The sequence below is a fragment of the Pyrus communis genome, chromosome 14 (genome assembly GCF_041283825.1).
Source record: "Pyrus communis isolate YQ-2024b chromosome 14, ASM4128382v1, whole genome shotgun sequence".
Lineage (NCBI taxonomy): Eukaryota > Viridiplantae > Streptophyta > Magnoliopsida > Rosales > Rosaceae > Pyrus > Pyrus communis.
Window position 1 is genome coordinate 14,540,316 of NC_142578.1, and position 23,065 is coordinate 14,563,380.

The window sequence follows — 23,065 nt, forward strand, 5'->3', positions numbered from 1 at the left end:
AACATAAATGTATGAAAACAAGCCAACTAAGTCGCCTAAATATGCTCCTATCAACATGTACTTTAGGATCAATTTGAAGGCAAAAGAAGTGAAAACATGCCGTTTTTGGGGTTGACCCTTATTCAAACGTGGACAGAAGTTTAGTGGCCTATTTTGAAGCCCAAATAAAGAATTCAAGACTCTAGCTTGTTAGAAGACCAGGAGTAGAATGGGAAAGGAATTGGAATATCTAGCCCAATTTTGAGGAGCCAAATTAGGAAAAATGTTCAAAACTTTGGCTGAATGGTTGGGATCACCATGCAATCAGCTACAGCCCCATTTACCCTATAAATACAAGGGTTTTAGATCACTTTTTGACAAGCCCCCCTTGGGGCTAACCCAGAGCTCTCTATTTTCTTTTTCTTTGGCCTTTCTTCCAAAAACAACACCCTAATTCCCTTCGCCATCTGCTACCACCGAATAAACCACGCAGCCGCGCTGTTCTTGAAGAAGTTCAACATCATAATTGTGTCAAGGGGGTTTCTTCTATGAACTTTAATTTCACTCGTGTTATTCTTGATATTTATATATTTTGTAATCATGTTGTGTAATTAAGTTCATAGTTGGAGATTTCGATGTAGCCTTGCAAAACTATTATATGTTATTAAGTTAAAGTATTCGATTCATCAATATGTTTTCTTGTTTCATTCACTAATTTTATAGTTCAATTTGTTTGTTTATCTTAATGTTTGATAATCATTATGGTTTCTTTTACATTATTTGATCAAGGTTATAGTACACATCATGCTTCATCTTGGTAGACATGTGAATGAATGAAGAAACTACCATGCATACATCCTACCATGCGATTGCTTTGGTTCTTAGAATTTTTCTAGTTCTTAATGGATTCATATTTGGTAATCTAAGCTGAACAGCATAACTAGGTTGCAGATTAGGAGTACTTGATCACAACCACACATAAAATGATTGATCATAAATGAGTACAATGAACCCTAGTTGCAGATTGGAGAGTTGAATGCGTTTTGACTTAATTTTCATGGAATTGGCTTGTAACGATGAAATCGGTATCCGTCGTTTGATTCCCTTTATTTCTGAATCAACCAATCATTTATCTTTATCTTTCTTGCATTTTAAAGTTATTTAAACTTACAATTGAAAAATCTAAATTCAGTTTGCATTTTCACTGTTTAGTTAGGGTTCACATAAAGTTAGTAATTTGTAGAGGTCTAATCAGTCCTTGTGGTTCGACACCCTTACTTGTGCCACTATACTATCCAAATATTTGCATCTCTATCACAACAAAATTTTGGCGCCGTTGCCGGGGACTGATTTTAGTCCCCTATAACTGCTTACTTTATAAACCCTATATGTTTTTCTTTTCTTAGTTTAGATTTTTAATTTACATTTAAGTTGTTTGATTTCAGGTGGTATAGAAAGATGTACAACTAATGTCCGTTATGTGCTAAAACTGGCCATCCTCTTCAATTATGCCCAAGGAGATATGAGTTTCCTACATTTGTCCAAGAGCATTCACACCGCATATGTTTCTCTAACCAAGAGCCATTGCAACCATTGTCAAACACATATAGCCCTACTTGGAGAAATTCTGATCACAAGCCTCTAAGAGCTGGAACATTCGTTTTGACATTGAAATCAAATCGTTTGGTTTTACTCAAAATGAAGATGAAAAATTTATCAAAAGGTCGTGGGGATGTAGTTGTATTCCTAGTGTTATATTCTGATGACATATTACTATTTGAGAATCACACTACAGTACTTTCTTCTATAAAGTGTGGTTGTCCAAACCTTCCACCTGAAAGATTTAGGAGATGCATCTTCTGTGCTTGGGATAAAGCTCTATCGTGATAGATCTAGAAAATTAATTAGATTGTCCCAATCTTTGTACCTAGATAAGGTGCTAAGTAGGTTCCAGATAGAACAATCTAAGAAATGTTTTCTTCCTATGAGACATGGAATTCACCTTTCTAAGTCCATGGAACCTAAGACTCTTGAAGAAATACGGTAGATAAGTGATGTTCTTTATGCTTCCGCCATAAGAAGTCTTATGTATGCCATGATATGAGCAAGGCCTGATATCGCATATGTTATGAGCATTACTAGTCGATATCAACCTAACCCAGGATTAGAACACTGGGCAGCTGTCAAGACGATCTTTAAGTATTTAAGAATAACTAAAGACATGTTCCTCATTTATGGAGGAGTGACAGAGTTGCTAGTGGAAGCCTATACATAACAAGATGTAATTGTTGATTCCATAACAGAGGTTGAATATGTCACTGCAGCTGAAGCTGACAAAGAAGCGTTCTGGATGAAGAAGTTCATTACTAAATTTGGGGTGGTTCCAACCATTACATCACTAGTAACTTTGTACTGTGATAATAGTGGGGCGATAGCTCAAGCCAAGGAACCCATGCCTCATCAAAAGAGTAAGCATTTTGACAGATGCTTTAACATCATTAGAAGATATTACGACCGATAACATACTAGATCCACTGACGAAGCTAATTTCTCAAATCCAACTTGACCGCCATATGGAAAAGATACATAGGAAGGTGGCTTTGAGTGCAAGTGGGAGATTGTTGGAAGTATGCCTACAAAGCCACTCATTTGATGTAATAGGTTTTGGAATACTTATTGTGTTAAACTATTATATGTTTAATGAAGGGCAAAGCTTATTGTTAATCACTATTTATTGTATTATGTGTTTAAGTAATAAGGGAATCCAAGTAATGTATTTAATCTAAGAGAGAAGTGATCTAATTAAGTTAGATTAACGAGACCTTTCTCTTATGTTCATTCCTAAAACGTTCCTAGCCATAGGATTGCCAATTGGGCATTGACGATCCGTTAAGGTTAGTATGTGTTATGTTAACTCAAGCGTGAGTATGACTAGTTGATAGGAGCATATTTATGCAATTTAGTTAGCTTGTTCTCTTGCATTTATGTTGTTAGTTCCTAGTTATTTTAGTATTTTAGTATTTTAAGCTATTTTCATGTGTTTGTAGGACCAAAGGGCTAAAGAGGCAAGAAAAGGCAATTTGGAGCATTTTTGGGCTTGGAATGGATAGCACATGCATGGAGCAAGGTGGATGGATGAAATTGAAGGTCAAGAAGGGCTAGGAAGATGCTAAAGAGTTGAAGAAATTAATTCAGGACTTGGAAGACAAGGAATCAGCTTCAAAGAAGGAAACATGAGTCAAACTACCTTATTTTGACTTAGTCAATCCTAATCTTTTCCTACTTATGATCCAGCTTGATAGGAGCATATTTAGGCAAATTAGTTAGCTTGTTTTCTTACATTTATGTTGTTAGTTCATAGTTATTTTAGTATTTTAAGCTATTTTCGTGTGTTTGTAGGTTCATATGGCTAAGGTAGCAAAAAGGTGCATTTTGGAGCCTTTTGGAGCCTTTTAGAGCAAAATTGGACTTGAAATGGATAGCATATGCTTGGAGCAAAAGGAATGGACGAAATTGAAGACCTAAAGATGTTAGGATTCCCAATCAAAGAAGGATTCCTAGTCAAAGAAGGTTTCCTACTTGAAGTAGGAAAGTTAAGCCAAGGTTTCCTATTTTGGTTTGACCTTTCCTAATCCTAAAAGCCCCTAAGTTCAAGCAACATTGAGGACTCTTATGCATTTTAGGACACAAATTAAACCTTCCTTGCACCCTTATTGCCTTGCCGTGCCTTGCCTAAACCTGCCCTTTGCCGTGCAAGGGGAGTGCTTATTCCCTATTTTATGTCACAAGATCACATTCCTTTTTCACCTTAGTTAATGCCGCACCTTACATTCCTATTCTATCCTAAATCCTTGCCTAATTTTAGCCTTAAATCACATTCCCTTTTCCTATTCTTCTTCGCCGCAAGTTTCCTTCCTTTTCCCTTTGATTTCTGACTTTAAGTCTCTTTTTCCTTGTGGATTTAGGGTCTAATTCTTTCCTAAACTATTTAATAAAAGTTATCCTTTCCCTAAAATAAAAAGCCTTTGCCGCACCCATAAACAACCCTATTCATTCATATTCACTCACACACACAATTTGCCATCCTTCATCCTGACCACCACCCTTTGCCGCAGCCATTCATCCATTCTCCACCACTCCCATACTTTTATACCTTCAACCAAACATCCATACACCATTCCTACCCCCTTGCCGCACTTCCTTACCAACCTAAATCCATTCCTAACCCAGAAATACATCCAAAATCATCTCTAAACCCTTGTGCCACAGCATAGCAAGGAAGAAGAAGAGAAGATGAAGCCTTGGACGTTTTTGCATTCAAGTTGGATTGTTGGAACATTTTTAGGTGTAATCTATCTTTTGTTATTCAATGTTTAATTCAAGTTTTCTTTGTTTTGTTGTGAACATGAGAGGCTAAACCCGTTTTAGCTAGAGGAGGCTTTGAAACCATGATTATGTTTGTGATATGAATTGATTAATTCCAGTTGTGACTTCATAAATTGTGAATGCAATTTACTTAACCATTTGATGGATAACTTATTCTTGTATGTTGATTAGAGAGGCCTACTTAATTTGCATGCTTGAATTTGGTGCTAGAATATAAGGGAGTTTCACATAATCGTTGCAAACTTATATTCACAAGTAGTTAAGGTTGTTTTCACAATCATGTTAAGTAAATTCCTAGCATGAGTATCATGATGTCATAGTTACGAATGCTTTGTCAATACTTATGATTTTCATAGAACGTAATGATCTTTGATTGTATCTTTATTATGATGTCATGTAGAGAACTTTTGAAGAATGCTTTGGGTTTTCGAATGATGTAATCCAATCCAATAACTAAAGGAGAATCTGAGGGTTAATTAGTGAAGTCACGGTTAATCTGGGGTGTTGAGGTTCATGGTTTATTGAGAAAGCAACTGCAAATCAATTTGTATTCGAATGTATCATGTGTGGAAAAGAATCCTCTAGCTAGTTAATCATCCATAGTTTTTCCCAAATTCGTCCAAACTTTGTTTAAGTCTTTAAGTTACTTATTTTTACTCTAATTTCGTCAAGAACCCAATCCCCTTTACTATGTTGTGTCAAACTAGTTAGAATCTGTCCTATTGTGTGTTTTTGAGTATTTTGAGTCAAAACCAATTCTATTTTCGGCCAAATTAAGTCCTAGAGTCTAGTTTGAGTCTATTTGATTGTTTTGTGTTGTTTTGAGTTTCTTTAGTTTGTTTTGAGTTATATAAATTTAGTTAAGAGTCTTTGAGTTTGTTTAAGTGTTTTTAAGCATATTTTTGTATCTTTGAGTCAGTTTTTAGTAGATTAGCAATCCCTCCTAATCCCCGGCCTAGAACGATCCCTACTTATATCTTTACTACAATTGTCAATAAGAGGGTTTAATTTGAGTGCTATTATTTATCACATCACAGCTGCCAAGAGGATCCCTAATTATATTGGGACACTTAAATATAGGTTCTAGAAGCCTAAATTCCATTCCTGTAGGGGATGCCGCATCTATCCCTTTCCTTCATTTCCCTTGCCGCAGCTTTCCCTTTCCCTTTTCCCAATTCCTTGCCTCATATTTCCTACCTTTTTCTCTCTAGGATTCTGATTTTATTTACCCTTTTTCCTTGAGGATTTAGGGTCCAAATCTTTCCCAAAACATTTAATTAATGCCATGCTTTTCTCCCTAAAATAAATACATTATGCCGCAAGAAAAGAGGAACCATTCGTTCATTCATTCAACCATCAATCCCTCATACACACAAGCCGCACCACCTATCCATCTCACACCATCACCCAATTTCTTGCACACACACCTTGTGCTGCATCCTTGCAAGGAGAAAAGACAAGAGATCCCTTGGAGCCGTGCCTGCTATTCAAGTTTGGATAGTTAGAACGTTTTTAGGTGTATTCTATCTTTTGTTTTCAATGTTTAATTTAAGTTATCTTTGTTTGATTGCGAACATGAGGAACTAATTTCATTTTGGCTAGAGGAGAATTCAATGCCATGAACATATATGTGATATGAATTGATTTCATCCGATTATTGTTTCATAAATCGTGAATGCAATTTGCTTAACTGCTTGATTGATAACTTATTCTTGTATGTTGATTAACGAGGCCTACTTAGTTTGCATGCATGAATTTGATCCTAAAATATAAGGGATTTTCACCTAATCGTTATGAACTTATATTTGCAAGTAGTGGAGGTTGCTAGTCACAATCATGTTAAGTAAATTCTTGGCAAGAGTATCATGCTTTTCATAGTTACGAATGCCTTGTCAATGCTTATGATTTTCACAAAGCTTAATGATCTTTGATTGTATCTCTATTATGTTGTTCATGTAGGGAACTATTGAAGAATAATTTGGTTGCCGATGCGTATTCCATCCAATTCAATGACTTAAGGAAAATATGAGGGTTAATTAGTGCTGTTCACAGTTAATCTGGGGTGTTGAGGTTCATGGTTTATTGGAATAATAATTGGAAATCGATTTGTATGCATATGTGTCATGTGTGGAAAAGAAACCTCTAGCTAGCCAATCACCCATCAATTCACCCAAATTCGTATCCCTTTACTTAGTTTCTGCAATTTGTTTGTTTAAGTTTTATATTCGTCAAAAACCCAATCCCCTTTACTTTGTTGTGTCAAATTAGTTAGAATTTGTCCAAAATTGTGTTTATAAGTGTTTTGAGTCAAGTTAAAATCAATTTTCGTCCAAATCAACCTTTAGTGTCTATTTTGAGTCTTTTTTATTGTTTTGTGCAGTTTTGAGTTTGATTAGCTTATTTTGGGAGAAAGCTTGGTTCTACCCCATTTGGCAAAGTTTTTATGAAGCCTTGTGGTGGTCTTGCAAACTTAGCATCGCTTAGCTGTGTCAGAGGCAAAACTGCATTTGTTTTGAGCAATTTTACATCACCCTTGTGCCACTGTGTCTTGGCTTTGCTTGCTCCAGTTTCGAATGGGGATTGACCATTCTTTCTTCTCGACGTCGGGATGTATCCGAAGATGGGCTTGTTCGATCCTTCTGAGGACGTCCTACTTCATTTGGTTGTTGCAGGTTTAGCAGGCTCATCATCATTTTTCCTTGAAGATGGCACGGCTTCTCCTTCTTGCTTCTTGGGCACTACTTGCCATTCCTGTTTTTTAGGTATTGTTATGCCCGTGGATATGATCTTATTTGGAAGAGCTTCAAGCAACATGTCTTCCTCCATGTAGAACTTAGCATCTGCGAAGTGTGATTCGGCTTCGGTGAATGGCCTGGTCTCGCCTTGGATCACCTTTACTCTTTCTTGATAAAATTTTAAGCATTGGTGAATGGTGGATGGTACTACTCCATTTGTGTGGATCCAAGGTCTTCCTAAGAGCAAGCTGTAGGAAGTTCTTGCATCAATCACGTGGAATATAGTGCTTGACTTGAGTTCACCACTGATCATCTACACTCGGATCATGCACATCGCTCTTTGTCTTCCTTAGTTAACACCTTGGATTAGTAGGTGGCTTAGGGATAGTTCATCCACCTTAATGCTGATTGTGGTCATTGTTGACTTTGGCATGATGTTTATGGCCAATCCACTATCGACAAGCATGTAACCAACTTTGTGTTCCCTTACGTACCCCGAGATGAAGAGGGGACGGTTGTGAGACTTTAATCCCAGCAGTAAGTCTTCGTCCGTGAAGTTGATTATGTCTTGGGCGGCACAGCATATGGCACATTCATGTGGCCGAAGCTTCAAGCCTTCGTTCTTGCTTTCTTGTACTTCATGGTCGTCAAGACTTGCCAAGACCGCTGCTAGTGCTCTTCGCATCTTCTTTGGCAATCGTAGTGCTTCCTCGATGCTAAAGTGCATTAGTAGACCTTCTTTGGGTGCGAAGGTCTTTTCTTTCTCGATGGCGATGGCTTTGCCTTTTGAGGGTTCTTCCATTTCCACTTCGACCATGTGACATACAGCGGTAGTGCACTGTTGGAAGAAGTCATCTGGGAAGTACTCGTGCAAGGAGATGGGAATGCGTGGCTCTTGCTCCATAGGTTCCCCAACATATGTTGGTTTAATAGCTTATATATTTCTTTTAGGCTTACTATTGTTGCGGCGGTGGTGCTTATTCCCTTGCTCCCCCTTTGGCCTTGTGGCTTACGGTCTTGGCTTCCTTATCTTTTTATATGTCACCAATGTCCACCCTTCTTCATCTTCGGTAGGTGCATCTTGTTCTCTTGCCCCCAGTGATGGTAATGCAGAAGGTGTCGTGTGGCTTGAGCATTGGTGGAAAAGGTCAGGTGTTGCGGCCGTGTCTCAAGGTCGAGCTCGATTTGCCCTTATTGTGCTAGCTTCATGATTAGTTCTTTGAGGACGAAGCACTTGCTAACAGAATGGTTCACGATACGATAGTACTTGCAGTACCTAAGATCGTTTACGCGATTCATCTCTTCGGGACGCGTGCATTCAGGTAGCTTGATCACCTTCTTTTCTAGTAAGTCGTCTAACATTGCAGCCATGTCAGAGTCAGGAAAAGGGTACGTCTTTTGCTCCAATTCCCTCAAGGTGTTTTTGTACCTATCTTGGGTGCAAGAAGGCTCTTCTCTCTTTATCTTCTTCGCTTTGTTCTTGGAAGAGATTTTGACGGGTGCAAATGAAGTCTTGATAGGGGTGGTGTTGATGGTAAAAGCTTCCTTGGCGGGCTTCTTCCCATGATTGTCCCTATTCGGAGCAAACACCTTGTCCTTCTTGAAATCGGTGATTGGCTCTTTTTTTCCATGGTGAGCAATGCTCAACTCCATGTCGTGGGCGCGGGTGGCTAACTCTTCAAAGGTTCGTGGTTTAATGCCTTGAAAGATATAGTGTAACCCCCATTGCATGCCTTGGACGCACATCTTGATTGAAGAAATCTCCGAGAGCCTGTCCTTGTAGTCGAGGCTTAGATTGCTCCATCGGTTGATGTAGTCCATGATTGGCTCATCCCTCCATTGCTTCGTTCTCGTCAGCTCTAGCATGCTCATAGTGCAGCGAGTGCTATAGAAGCGGTTGAGGAATTCCCTTTCCAGTTGTTCCCAGCTGTTGATGGACTCAGGCTCTAAGTTCGTGTACCACTCAAAGGCGTTTCCTTTCAGTGAGCTCACAAACTGCTTGGCGAGGTAGTCTCCTTTCGTCCCCGCGTTGTTGCAAGTTTCAACGAAATGTGCGACATGTTGCTTTGGGTTTCCATTTCCATCAAATTGCATGAACTTTGGCGATTGATAGCTCATCGGCATCTTCAAAGCATTAATCTTCTTGGAGTAAGGCTTTGAGTACAGTATGGAGTCATGTGAGCTTCCTTCGTACTGTATCTTGATTGTGTTTGCGATCATCTCCTGCAGCTGTTGGAAAGAGAGAGATCCTCTGAACGCCATTGCTTGGTCTGGCTCCAGCTTCTCTTCAACTTTCTCTGTCAGAGGCTCCTCTTCTTTATCGGCTTCTTTCTTTAGTGGATTAACCTTTAGATTGACTTTCACATCATGGTGCGCCTCTAGTTGGTTGACGAATGCAGCGATTTGCAAGTCTTTTTCTTCCACAGTCTGTGTTAGCCTTGCAATCGCTTCATTCATTTGAGCTAACTCCTCATCAATTGAAGTTGCTCTGGTGGTCATGACTTACATGGCTGAGCTGCTGCTTGAGTCGGCATCGAAAAACATGGACTTGGAGTACTTCCTTGGGTTTTCCTCCCTTGGCACCCTTAGCGAGGCCAGGGTGATCACAGGCTCGTGCCTCAGGTGCTCTTGTTCCTTTGGCAGATTTGATGCAGAGGTGGTAGAGGCGACAGAAAGAGCTCTTGCCTTGCTTTGAGTTGTGATGCTCAAAGTGACAACACCTGCGGCAAGGATGTTCTTGTTCTTCGTGTTGGTTGCAGGAATAGCTTGAACCTTCCTTATGCCATTTGTGTTTTCTTGCGGATTTGAAGATTGAGATGAGAGGTAGAGATTGTCCCACTAGGCGTGCCAAATTTGCGAACACGGAAATTTCTTGAAACAAGAACATGTGTACAAAATAATATTTTGTGATTTTTTCCTTTGGGTTACGATCTCTTCTAAAAATTTAGCCTTTGATTCGATCTTCATGAGGTGTAGATTTGTGGATGTGTTGTTGACCCAAGGGTCGTCGAGGCTTGATCTTAGGATGAACAGTTATGTAGATTTGTTGATGTTGTTGTTGATGATCCAAGGGTGGTGAACACTTGATCTTGGATGAACAGTTATTTCTTCAAGGGCCGTCGGGGCTTGATCTTGAATGAATGGTTGGTTTTCTTCAAGGGCTTTTGGGCTTGATCTTGAAGAATAGATGCGTGGATTTGTTGATGATGTTGATCCAAACGGCCATTGGGGCTTGATCTTAGGATGAACGATAAACACTTTCTTCAAGGGCCGTCGGGGCTTGATCTTGAAGGAGGATTTAACGAAGAACGAAGAGAGCTTTCTTGATCCTTCGGAATTCTTGGGAATTTGGATGCTTGAGAGCTTTGGAGTTTCAAAGCTTCAAGGATTTGGGGAATTCTCTTCCAATTTTGGAGTAGAGAAATGTATTTGTGAATTCCTTGATGCTTGATACCTTGATGGAGAAGCCTATTTATAGGCTTTGAGAATGAATCACCACCACAAAAAAAATTTTTTCTTTTCCAAGCACCATTGCCTAATTTTCCCACTTAATACCATTTTAAACTTGAAATGTGTATGCTTTGTCATTGCCCAAATGAGAAAAACTTGCCTTGATCCATAATGGATTGAAGTGTGCTTGCCTTGTCATTGCCCAACATGAGAAGAAAAACTTGTTTTGATCCTCAATGGATTGAAATGTGCTTGCCTTGTCATTGCCCAAAATGAGAAGAAAAACTTGTTTAATCCTTCAAGGGTATTTCTTCCTATTTTGTTGAGTCACACGCCATGTGTACAATTTGTACAACACGTGGCGTATGCCATGTATGCCCTGACACGTCAAAACTTTAATGCATTGGTGAACATTTGTTTCACTGAAATTTCGATGTCTACAATTATATCCCCAAAAGAAAATTTTTATTTGAACCCTTATAACCTCTTTCTACACCCAACTTACTCTTTTCCCCATATTACTTTTAATTAAACTATCAATATATCTTTAAATCCAAATTTACTACCTAAACTACCCTCACAAACCTAATTCAATTTATAAATTTTTCTCTACACCCATTTTAAAAATACAAATCCAAAATTTGCAAACAGAAGTCCAAAGTTAGGACTACGAAAAGTAGACAAATTCATTATCTACGCAATATGATCGTCCTTGCAATCATTTTATGATAGGGTTACCAATCAATAATATTTCAACTTCTATTTCACTAAACTAAATTGTGAAACTATAAGAACCATGCACTGGATTTTTTTGGAGAGAGCTCATCAAAGTTGAAATCAAACCACCTACTGAAGTACAGCCTTTTTCTCCATGGATATGACATAGGGCTAATTCAAGTTACTTTGTAATTGTATGGGAATACAGCAGATTTACTTGAATTTAGTAATGTCTGGAAGAGTGCTTGTTTGATTTAATGTGTGTTCATATCTTTCCTCAGGGTTTAATCAATAATCATTTTTCACAGCTTTAGACCTTGAAGACTAGTGCATATCCCGAACACCCTATATGGCTGATCAGCACTTACTTGCTTGAGGTTGACATAATCTTATCCAATTGACAGGGGAAAGGTACCCCTCTATCCATACCAAAAGCAAATGATGTTTCAGTGATTGCCAGTTTCATGGCTTGAATGAATCATGTCTTATCCTTGGTACTGTATCGAAAGAACCATGCACTAGAAGGCCGGATGAAACCATTACATGGATCATTTGGATGAAACAAGGGGTGATAGTAGGCTTTAGTTATAGAGTGGATTTATTGATAAGTTTTAGTTTTATTGTTAATTTCATTTCGTACTTGATGGTAATTATACAATAGAGTAAAAAATAAAATTAAAATTGAAAAGTTAGGTGCAGAAAAAAGTTATTTGAGTTCAAATAAAAATTTTCCCTTCAAAATACAGTTATATGGTCCGAAAGAGAGCTCACTCACTCAACTCACTCACTCACTCTCCCTCCAAAAATGGCTCTCGTAAAACCCCTCACGAAATTCAGCAATGGCGCCCCCAGATTCGGAAGCAACCCCGGCAGTCCCAAGACAGGAGGTTGGTCGACGCTGAGGATGTCGGCCAGCACAGAGACGGCAGCTCCAGCGATGAAAAAGCCGGCCAAGAAGGCCCCGAAAACTCCCCCAAAGGAGACCCTTTTGGTGCTGAGATTCTGCACAATAGACTTTGACGAGATGTAGACATTGTTCAACACGGAGATCAATAAGAACTTGAACGAGGCAGAGTTCAAGGTGCTGCTGCAGGAGTTCAAGACTGACTGCAACCAAACACACTTTGTTAGGAACAAGGAGTTCAAAGAGGCTGCTGATAAACTGCAGGGCCCGCTCTGCAAGATCTTTATCTAGTTTTTGGAAAGGTCCTGTACTGCTGAGTTCTCCGGCTTCCTTCTTTACAAAGAGCCCGGAAGAAGGCTTAAGGTTTGGTGCTTGCTTGTTTTTCTTTCAAAATCGAAGCATATGAATTTAAAGTTTTGTGTTTAAGACATCGGAAAATTGACGAAGTTAAATAGAACTTATATCAAATAGTTTCAGTTTTTGATTTGTGCCGAGGCATTTTGGCATTAGTATCTGTGTGGTTAGCATTGATCTGTTGAACTTGTTCTCAAATAACGAAAAATTGAAATAAATTCATTGCAGAAAACAAATCCAGTTGTGGCAGAGATATTCTCGCTCATGTCTCGAGACGAAGCTCGGCATGCCGGTTTTCTGAACAAGGGGCTGTCGGATTTGACTTGGGGTTTTTGACAAAGGCGAGGAAAGTACAGTCTTCAAGCCAAAGTTTAACTTCCATGCAACTTACTTGTCTGAGAAGATTGGGTACTGGAGATACATTACCATCTACCAGCATCTCAAGGAGAACCTTGAGTACCAGTGCTACCCCATTTTCAAGTACTTCGAGAACTGGTGCCAGGACGAGAACCGCCATGGCGATTTCTTTTCTGCCCTCATGAAGGCCCTGCCTCAATTCCTCAATGACTGGAAGGCTAAACTCTGGTCCCGATTCTTCTGCTTATCGGTAAGCAAGGAATGAATGTGTTGTGTTTCGCTTGGCTCTGCGTTGTTACAGAATCACTCAATTTCCGAATAACTTATCAACTAGAGTTCTTCTACCCCTTGCTGGTGTATGTGACAATATACCTCAACGATTGCCAGCGGACAGCTTTCTACGAAGGCATCGGCCTCAACACTAAAGAATTTGATATGCACGTTATCACTAAGGTCAGCCTGCAATTCGGTTCCATATTTATTGGCATTATCCATATCTGCTGTTTCTGATGATCATTTTCTTTCTGTTTCGCTACACAGACAAATCGCACCACAGCACAAATATTCCCAGCTGTGCTTGATGTTGAAAACCCAGAACTCAAAAGGAAACTGGACCGCATGGTGCAAATTAACCAGAAGCTGATTGCCGTCGGGGAGAGTGACGACATTTCCTTGGTGAAAAACTTGGAAAGGGTACCGATTGTTGCTGCTTTGGCGTCGGAGCTTCTTGCCGCTTACTTGATGCCTCCCATTGAGTCCAGCTCTGTTGATTTTGCAGACTTTGAAACCCAGCTAGTCTACTGATCTTTTTGTACGGCCTTCCGTCCCTCTCAAAACCAAGATGATATTGTTCATGTTTTGTTATGATACAACCCATTGTTTCAGTGCACTTGCTTCATAACCTTTCCTTTTCTTTTGTAAAAACGGCTTCATAACCTTTCATTAATATTCCTCTTATTTTATATTTTAGCAGAAAACCTAACTGAACCAATTTTCATTCACGTTACTACGTTAAAGTAAATCAAACGGAGAAAAAAAAAAGTTAAAAACCTATTTGCTAGTATTTTTAGTCTCATCGCCCAGAAAGGAACATGAGAATTACATTCCGAAACTAGTAATATTTTTGTCAAACCGAAACCAACTCATTTGCTAATTTTCGGCTTGCATTTCTAAACCTTATTTATCTGCTGCGTCAGTTGGGTTGGTTTTTTGAGCTCAGTGTTTGTGTACCAGCCACAGTTCCATATTCATCCCATTCACTACGGCGCTAGACGGCTTGTCATGGCCCCGATTAGTCCCTAGCTGTTTGGAAATTAAGATAGTGCGCCCAAATCTGCTTAGGCTTGAGCCTAGCCCGCCTAAGTCGCAACTCTCACTAAAACAGAAAATCGATAACTTTTATTTTGCATTTTATTTTGTCAATAAAATGTAAGAGACTTGTTAAATACTTTGATAAACACTTATTATATGCTTCTACCCATGTTTGCAATATGTTCTAATACTTTATCATCTGTATGTCATTTTATTTTGCAATTGATGTATCACAATACAATTATGTGCTTTTTTAAGTATACACAAACACTTATTTACACAATATATAAAATTTACTTAAATCTACCCAGTTTGCATGGCTGCCTAGACGCTTGACCCCAGCTGGCCACCCGACAAACGCCTAGGTCTTTAGAACCTTTGACCCTATTTTTCCCCAAGGAGTTTTTTATAACAGCTGGGAATGAAATTAGGGGACAGGCAGGGAGGGGAGTAGAGGGAGATAATCCGAGTCCCTTAGTAAGCACTTGTTTTGATGCGGTTTTCAAAAGTCAAAACCGAAACCAAACCGTTTCCCTACACTACGGTTCAATTTCAAACCGAAACTGTTTCAAAACTGCAAAACTGAACCGTTTGGTGCAGTTCGATTTGGTATGTGTTCAAGTTTCGGTTTTCTGTTCCAAACCTCAAAGCACATAGGATGATAACTCGTAACAAATGGTTCTAACATAGTTTATCAAAATCATTATCACAACACAAGGGAAACGTAACGAACCACTGTATCCTCTCCAACGTAACTCGGGAGCAAGTCAATCCAGATCGTCTTAAAATGATTATGTCCCAATACCCTACAATGCGAACATAATCGGAAAACCAGCAAATTTCCAAGTCATGAGGAGGGCAAATTAAATTCAGAAAACAGTCACAACCATTGAACATTAAATTGCTATGGACACCATCCCTTGCAGATTTCTGCATTATTGTAAACAGCAGGACATTTTACAACAATCATGAACCGGGATTTTATAACGGGACATTGTAAATGTATGAACTCTCCTTCGCCAAAATCTTCAAATCGACCAACTAGTGTAACTACATTAAGAAACAACTAACCGTGTACTCATTCTCTGACTGCCATTACTACTGAAACAAAAGACCCTTCACGAGATGCAATAGCCCAAGAAGAAAATGTTGTAGCCAAACCTGTTATTAAGGAATGAAGGTCAAGCAGAAAATAGAATAAGAATGATAATCCAAAAAGAGAACAAATAACACCAAAAATTATACTAAACATGACAGCATGTGCACAAAGTTAAGAGATGTTTGGGGAATAACATAGGAGATCATTTTGTCCACTATGTTGTCAGTGGCATTTTGAAGAGCATTTTGTATCACACAGCACCTAAAACCAGCATCGATAAGAACACGTGATTTTGTGGCATTTGATAAAACTTCAATTAGAAATTGTCCAGTCCACATTGCATTACCCTTCCATTTGATAATCGTGTATCTTTTCTTTACGCTGAGAATAGAGCATCTGGATTCAATAGAAAGCTCAAATATTTTATGGTTTCTCGGCATACTTTTTGTTATTGATAGAAGAACCAGTTAACTCACGTGCAAGTAGACAACTTTTACACCAAAATACTCACTTAGAGGTTAAAAGCATAAGAATCCTAGCCCCCCCCCAACAAAAAAACAATAAAAAATAAATTAAAATGATGCAATATGGAAATCGAATAAAAGGTACAAACCTTTATGCTCGTAAAACAGGTGATGGTTTTAGGATTTTTTATTTCCACAATCAGTTTCCTCATTTGCTCCATCAAAGGAAGTGGTGCTATGGACCGATGCTCGCAATTCATCTCCCAGAGGTGTGCTTCGCACAGAATATTTCACTGCATCCCTTGTAGCAACACTTTCTGTAATTTTATCTCCATCTGCCGAGTATTGCACAGATTCTTTTACTTCTGGCTGAACGGGAAAAAGGGGGTCAAAAGCAGGCCCGCGTTGTTCCCCTGCATCCTTCAAATCATCCTCCAAATCATCATAGTCAAAATTCCGCAAAATGTTTGGAAGTGATAAACCATTGTCCTCCGCATGCCTAGTTCCCATTTCAATATCTATTTTCTCCTTTGAGCTCATAGTACCTTCCCCGTGATTTGGAGTCCCAGATCCTGCAATCATCTGTTCATCCATCTCAATGAATGATCTGAATCTATTCATTGAAGGAGGGATTTTGGAGAAAAAAACTTCTTTGACGTTCCAAATCATTCCTTTGTTATACGGGTTCTCCTTCTTATCATATCGGTACCGGAAGTTTTCATATGTTGTCTGTAACAAAACATGAATCACAGTACTAAGCATATTCCAAATAAACAAAACGAAAATTGCACAAAATAATTCACTCCATGATGCCAGTAGACTACACTCTGTTATTACAATGGTAACCACACAAGCAATATGCCCTCAGACATAGATTCAAAGATACCGATGGAAAAAAAGAAAAAAAAAATGTTGAATTTTTTTGTTTCATTCCATCAATCAGAAAGAAAATTTTTGTTAGACAATAATTCCCTACTCATTGAAACTATGTTCTTTGATTATTCATCACTATTTTAAAACTAAGTTTTGATATGCATCCTTGGCCCAAATGCCATCAGCTAATTTTTCCGTAGGTAAGAAATCTTAAGAGTGACAGAAAACCACTCAGGTTATATAATTTGCATCGTTAGTTTCAAAAAGTTACCTGGTTTGTGCATATCAAGTAGGAATGGAAGATTGTAAGGCCACCAACAAACCAGATAGCGATAAAACAGTATGCTAAAAGGATATCTGAAAGGATATCATTGGAAAAAGCTTTCGGAAGACTGCCATGTTGAACTATGTTTATCCAAGAGAAGACAAAAACATATATGCACAGTATGGTTGAGGTTGATATGAACATGAAGAAGAACGGATAGTTGCGCTGCAACCAAATATAGAAGAGGACAGTTACTTTCTTAGCAGACAAAATAATCAATTATTATATAACGATTTGAGCACCGAATAAATTGCAACCATCCGACTTGATAATCCATACAAGTTTATTCCATTATAATTGCTTCAAAACAAATTACTTGTGGTTCACATGCTTGCAATATTCATGTTAAACATTGGACGGCTGACTTGGCGAGCTCAAGGTCATTGTCAAAAAAAGAAAGAGTCGGGCCATTTACAGGTGATACTATGGCCTCGTTTGTTTGAAATTTCTTTTAAAATGACTGAAAGCTCTGTTAGAGAAAATGTTTTTGGATTCAAAAAACACTTTGAAGTGCTTCCTGCAAGAAGCACCGTTACTTTTAGTAAGGATTGGTCCCAAAAACATTTTCACCAAAAGTGCTTTCAGCCATTTCAAAAGCACTTCCAAACGAGCCTTATATCCAGTAAACTTACATATAAAATACCATTATGTTCGAAAGAGCAACTCACTAGCAAAAGTATCAAAGGGCTGAGTAATGCATCCCAAAGCAAAGATATAGTATATGTAAGAATTCCACATATCTTACCTTCAATATAATAACTTTATAAGTGGGATCCCTTTAGGACCTACTCCAACGTTTAGAAACTACTATTTTCTAAAGATACAGGAAATCCCATGCCCTGCATAAGGAGACCTAAGTCCTCGTAGCCTAACCCAATGGGCCAACACAATCACGTATATTACAATTATAGTAACTACCCCATTCTGCATTATGAAAATTTGAGTGTTCGATTTATAAAGGAATCAGAACTATCATACTATTATTCTCATTTTGAACTTCAAGACTGTTAGTATATAATAGATAAATCTTCTCAGCAAAGTTTCAAGACCATCAAAGTACAACTTTGAAAAGATATATGTAGTGATGTAAGTGCTAATAAGTAAGACCCAAGATATATTGAGAAGCTCAACTACACAGGTACAAAATCGCAGTTAGATACACAATTTTTCAGCTTGTTCCAACAGCAATTCATGACAGATCATGCCTCTGGTCTTTGATAAATTATATTCACTATATTAAGCCAATCAAGTTCAGAAGAGTTGACAATATACCAATTTCTCATCACAGATGGCATAAACATGGAAAGGTACTCTTTTACCCAGACAAGCTAATAACTTACAATTCCAATGCACTGACCAACCCACGGACAGTGATGATCGAATCTCTGAATGCAATTGTTGCAGATAGAACAGTGAGATACACGGGGAGGACGATAAAGCAAACAAGTATCGCAATACTTCACTTTTACTGTGTGACCATTTACAATCACATCTCTTGTTCGAGGTAGCTTCAGATGAGGAGTTCTTTCATTAACCCACTCCATGGATGGGGTCGCTAGATCAAATGCTTCATCTGATTCTGGAGGCCTTGAATTTCGAGGGATTATTCCAGGATCTCTACCAGAAGTCAAGAAGAGAAAGGTTAAATCCTGCACAGAAACAAGCTAAATGTCAGATGATGTTTAAATGCTAGAAGAATCAGAATTGTAAGAATAGGGTGTTAAACTAGTTTTCATGTGACAAAAATTATTTAGCCATTATCAAGATAATGCTGTCATCGGAATGCAATCCAAGTGCCTGCTGGCTCAGATCCACGACCACAACAAGAAGGAAAGAGATTCCATGCACCAAAAATTTTAACAAGTTAACATCACTGCAATATGCACAAAACTGATATTGTACATGTAATAGAAAAGAATCCACAATACAAAAGAAAAGAAAACACATTCCAAGGCTGATTAGAAAATTGGTCTTCTGTTATCATTTGAGGATTATGTACTTCTTGCTTGTAAGTTCCTTCAAATTTTAGTGCATTGTCTAAGGAAATAATCTCGCATGATGTAATCCATTATAAGATTTGAGCTTAATAATCTAATTAACCATATCCTTGATAACATCTCTAGTGCTTTCTTCCCAAGTGTGACGTACTTTCACCCTTCAATAATTGAAGTTTATATTGACTCAGACTGGATTATTAAGTAGTTTTAAAGATGGAGGCAGAAAAAACAATAGTAAAAGTATTGAGCCATCAAATGTCAGCGTGCAGTTTTGATCATATAGAATGCCACTAAAAGAAAAGTCAAAACTCATACTTCCTTCTCAAGACCCAGGTTTCACAGGACAACCACAAGTAACGTCATTTCTGGTGAAACGGAGGACAATATAAATAGTTGTTCAGTATTTAGTTTTGATGTTGTAATAATTGCTTTTTCCTTTACTTTCAAGACGGAAATTATCCTATGGATGCTGCATTTAATTCGAATGCAAGAATTTGAGTTTCAATAATGACTTGGCCAAATTTGGTAAACTACTAAAGTCGTAAGTTATCTCATAAGAAATACCAAAATAGGCCACACGAATAGCCATATATAACAATGACCTCTTTTGATACAGGAATAACATACCAATTGCTGATAGCAATAAACAAAAATACATAATAAATAATAACAGCCTTACCAATATTGTAAGAACTGAGCCAATAACTAATACAGGAAGCCATAGACTCTCATTCTTGTTCTTCTCATCTTTGATTTTAAGATAAACCTTCAAACAGAAGGCAACTGCTGGGCCGGCAATAAGGAGTGTAGACAGAAGAAGAGATGCCACATCAGGACCAAAAATTAATCTCCCACCACAGAAAAAGTTCTGACAAAACCAATAAAAATCCCCATCAGTGCAAGTACACCAAACTGGATTGGACTTTTAGCAATATTCCACCAGTCATGCTACTGGTATAGTGGTATATCATAAACCGAAAGAATAGTCCATAAAATTTTCAGTTAGGAAAGTATTTCAAGTCATGATCAATTGTGCCACATCAAGTACCAAACACTAATTTCAATATTATGCCACTTGAAAACATACGTGCATTCATATATCCACAAATATAAGGGAAAGTAGGAAAATATGCAGCTGATACAATAAATACAAGTAATTTGTTAGTGTTTAGATTTAAATTTTGTTTTCCTTGTTCTTCACTGATATAGAGGTACAACAAATCAATTTCACAAGCCATATTTTTTTTTCTGACTACATTTTTTTAAGCCTACTGATGAAGCATATATGACACTACAATCAATCAACCATCCGCAGGGGAGGTAGGTTTGATATTTGGAAGGCCTCGTTTGGTCTCTAAGACTAAATTGGAATGGATAACCAAACATATTGAAGGTATTTTGAAGAACGAAATGAAAATTTGTGTCCAACTTGAAGGTAGACGATGGATTAATTATTAAGGAAACTTATCCATTAGAATCACCCTAAGACTGGGAGGATTAGAAGGAAGAAGTTTCCTTCACCCCTTCAAAATGAAAAACCATTCACCACTACCTTTAATATACCTTGAATTTTACAAGTTATCCGCTCCAACCAATCGTAGAGACCAAACGAGGCCTAAAAGATACATGGTTACACTCTATAGGTTCTAAAGGTGTTGAGAAATTGGAGGGGGGCAGAGGTTATTCCAGGCCAATTAATAGCTCTGCCCCTGCTACGATACGAAATAATACATTATCGATTTTTCAGTACATATGTAGTTGGTGGGCAAATTCTTGCTCAGAACAATAAAAATTCACTCGATAAGAAGTAATCATAGTGGCGCAAACACATGAATGAAAGAAAGTAAACACAAACTGATTAACATGAACTCGAAACGCTGGACCTTGACCTAGAAGATACTTATCTGTTCAATCAAGTAAAGCTAGTGTAGCTAGAAAAAGAGAGTATCTTAAGGGAAACCAACTGCTGCAACTCAAATATAAAGACGAAAACACACAAAAGAAAGAGGAAATGAAAATCAATCACAAAGGGAATTAACATAAACTCATAATCTCATCCTCTTCTTTCAAATTGGAACAAAAGAAGGAACACAAAATGATAAAGCAATTGAATTGATGTTGATCAAAAAGCAGTCAGAAGTGAAAATCAGTGAACCCAATTGAGAGAGAGAGAGAGAGAGAGAGAAACTCACATTGCTTCCTTTCCAAACTTGGTAGAGCCTCTTGGGTTTATTCTGTGCCATACCCAGCTGCCTAAAAATGCTGTATTCTCTCAACTCCAAAACCCTCCCTCCATCACAAACTCCACTTCCTTCCCTGCACTACAAAGTCACCAGCACCAGAAGAGAGAAAACCCACCAAGGAAAACCAATTTCTTCAAACAATCACGGACATGCAAATGAGCAATTGAGGAGTGAGAGAGAGGTTTCTGGGTTTGGGATGAAATTCAAAACCAGCTGCCTCTCTGCTCACAACTATTTATTTTGTGGTTTCTGAGACGGATTGTACCAAGAGAGACGAGCAAAGATTCTCTCTCTCCCCCTCCCTCCGTATCCTTCTCTCTCTAACTTCTCCTCCCTAACACGCTGCCAACGATGACATCCGGGCGGATCTTCCAATTTTCTCGCGGCTTTTCCGCTCTTAACCAACATTTTTCATTTTCATTTCCCCTTTTTCTTTTTATTTATTTATTATTATTAATTAAAAATTAATATTAAGTATTTAACATCTCTCAACCTTTTAGTATCATTCTAAATTGATCTCAACTGTTTTTAATATTCCAAACAAGTACTGAATTTGTTAAAAATGTCACATCGTTAAGTCGCAATTAAAAATCTTTTACATTAACTAGGAGTTACTTTGTTTTCAAAATAATTAAGAGGTTATAAAAGTATAGCCTCCACCAACTAACCATCACCACCACTCCCATCATGTTATCTCCTCCAAACCCAACGTAAAACCAACAACTCCCACCCTACAACTCAAGTCGTCAACATCGAGAAGAAGGTTATAGAGGTTGCTGAAATGGTATGTGACTGTCATGATGCAGCCACCACCATCTTCACTACCCACAAAGAAGAAATGGAAACTTTATGAGCTGAGAATTGGTGTATGTGGAAAACACGAGCATAAACAAGCTCCTTGAAACCCTATCTGAATTCTTAACTCCCTCCTTTATTAGAAGATTTCCCTTCTAATCTAATTTTAATTTGGGTCTATTTTCGATTCAATACAATACCCGTTTGATCATTGAGTTTCATATTATATAATTTATATTTGAAATTTAGATTTTGAAGCAACTAGTATTAATGTTGGCCATAATATATCTAGTTGGTGGGTTTTCAATATCTATGTTTGAAAAATCAATTGGGACTCAACCGATGTGACATTTTTAATAGGTTGAGTATTTGTTTGGAATGTTTAAAAATTTGAGATCAATTTAAAATGACACTAAAAGACTAAGAGTTTTCAATACTTAACCTTAAAAATTAATAGCTAGTTATTTTGTTTTGTGTTCTGTTAAATTCTTTACATGTATATTTTTTTAATATTATATTCATTAGCTAATTTGGCAAAATCGAAAAATACCACGTGTGACGAGTTGCCTATCCAGAGTCCAGTACACAAAGTCAAATGGAGGTTGTTGAAATGGTATGTGGCTGTCATGATGTGGCCATCACCATCTTCACTGTCCACGAAAAAGAAATGAAAACTTTATGAGCCTCAAAATTGGTGCATGTGGAAAACATATGAGCTAAATAAGCTCCTTGAAACCATATCTGAATTCTTAACTCCCTCCTTTATTAGAAGATTGCCCTTCTAATGTAATTTTAATTTGGGTTTATTTTCGATTTAATTCAATACTCGTTTGATCATTGAGTTTCATATTATATAATCTATATTTGAAATTTAGATTTCAAGGCAACTAGTATTAATGTTGACTATAAGATATCTAGTTGGTGGGTTTTCAATATCTATGTTTGAAAAATCAATTGGAACTTAACGAATGTGACATTTTTAATAGGTTACGTACTTTTTTGGAATATTTAAAAAAAATAAGATCAATTTAAAATAACACTAAAAAACTAAGAGTTTTCAGTACTTAATCTTAAAA

General features: G+C 37.8%; 2 protein-coding genes and 1 pseudogene across 3 annotated transcripts; 1 reads left to right on the top strand and 2 right to left on the bottom strand.

The window, feature by feature from the left end:
• Window positions 1–8,291: 8,291 nt before the first annotated feature.
• On the bottom strand, window positions 8,292–9,599 carry LOC148691278 (uncharacterized). The gene has a single exon (XM_088683973.1). It carries the CDS (start codon window positions 9,597–9,599, stop codon window positions 8,292–8,294), a length of 1,308 nt encoding a protein of 435 aa, XP_088540099.1.
• Window positions 9,600–12,066: 2,467 nt separating this feature from the next.
• On the top strand, window positions 12,067–13,766 carry LOC137712203 (magnesium-protoporphyrin IX monomethyl ester [oxidative] cyclase, chloroplastic-like; annotated as a pseudogene).
• Window positions 13,767–15,061: 1,295 nt separating this feature from the next.
• LOC137712844 (putative protein S-acyltransferase 4) lies at window positions 15,062–21,638 on the bottom strand. 2 transcript variants are annotated; one of them, XM_068452016.2, is made up of 6 exons: window positions 21,144–21,638; window positions 19,631–19,819; window positions 18,295–18,603; window positions 16,901–17,119; window positions 15,906–16,485; window positions 15,062–15,354 (listed from the first exon to the last, which is right to left on the bottom strand). In XM_068452016.2, the coding sequence occupies exons 1-5, from the start codon at window positions 21,192–21,194 to the stop codon at window positions 15,934–15,936; spliced, it is 1,320 nt and encodes a 439-aa protein (XP_068308117.2). In that variant the 5' UTR covers window positions 21,195–21,638; the 3' UTR covers window positions 15,062–15,354; window positions 15,906–15,933. The 2 variants fall into 2 exon arrangements, with proteins under 2 accessions (XP_068308117.2, XP_088540437.1); XM_088684311.1 differs by lacking the exon at window positions 15,062–15,354 and adding an exon at window positions 15,394–15,673 and having other exon boundaries at window positions 21,144–21,608.
• Between the last annotated feature and the right edge of the window lie 1,427 nt (window positions 21,639–23,065).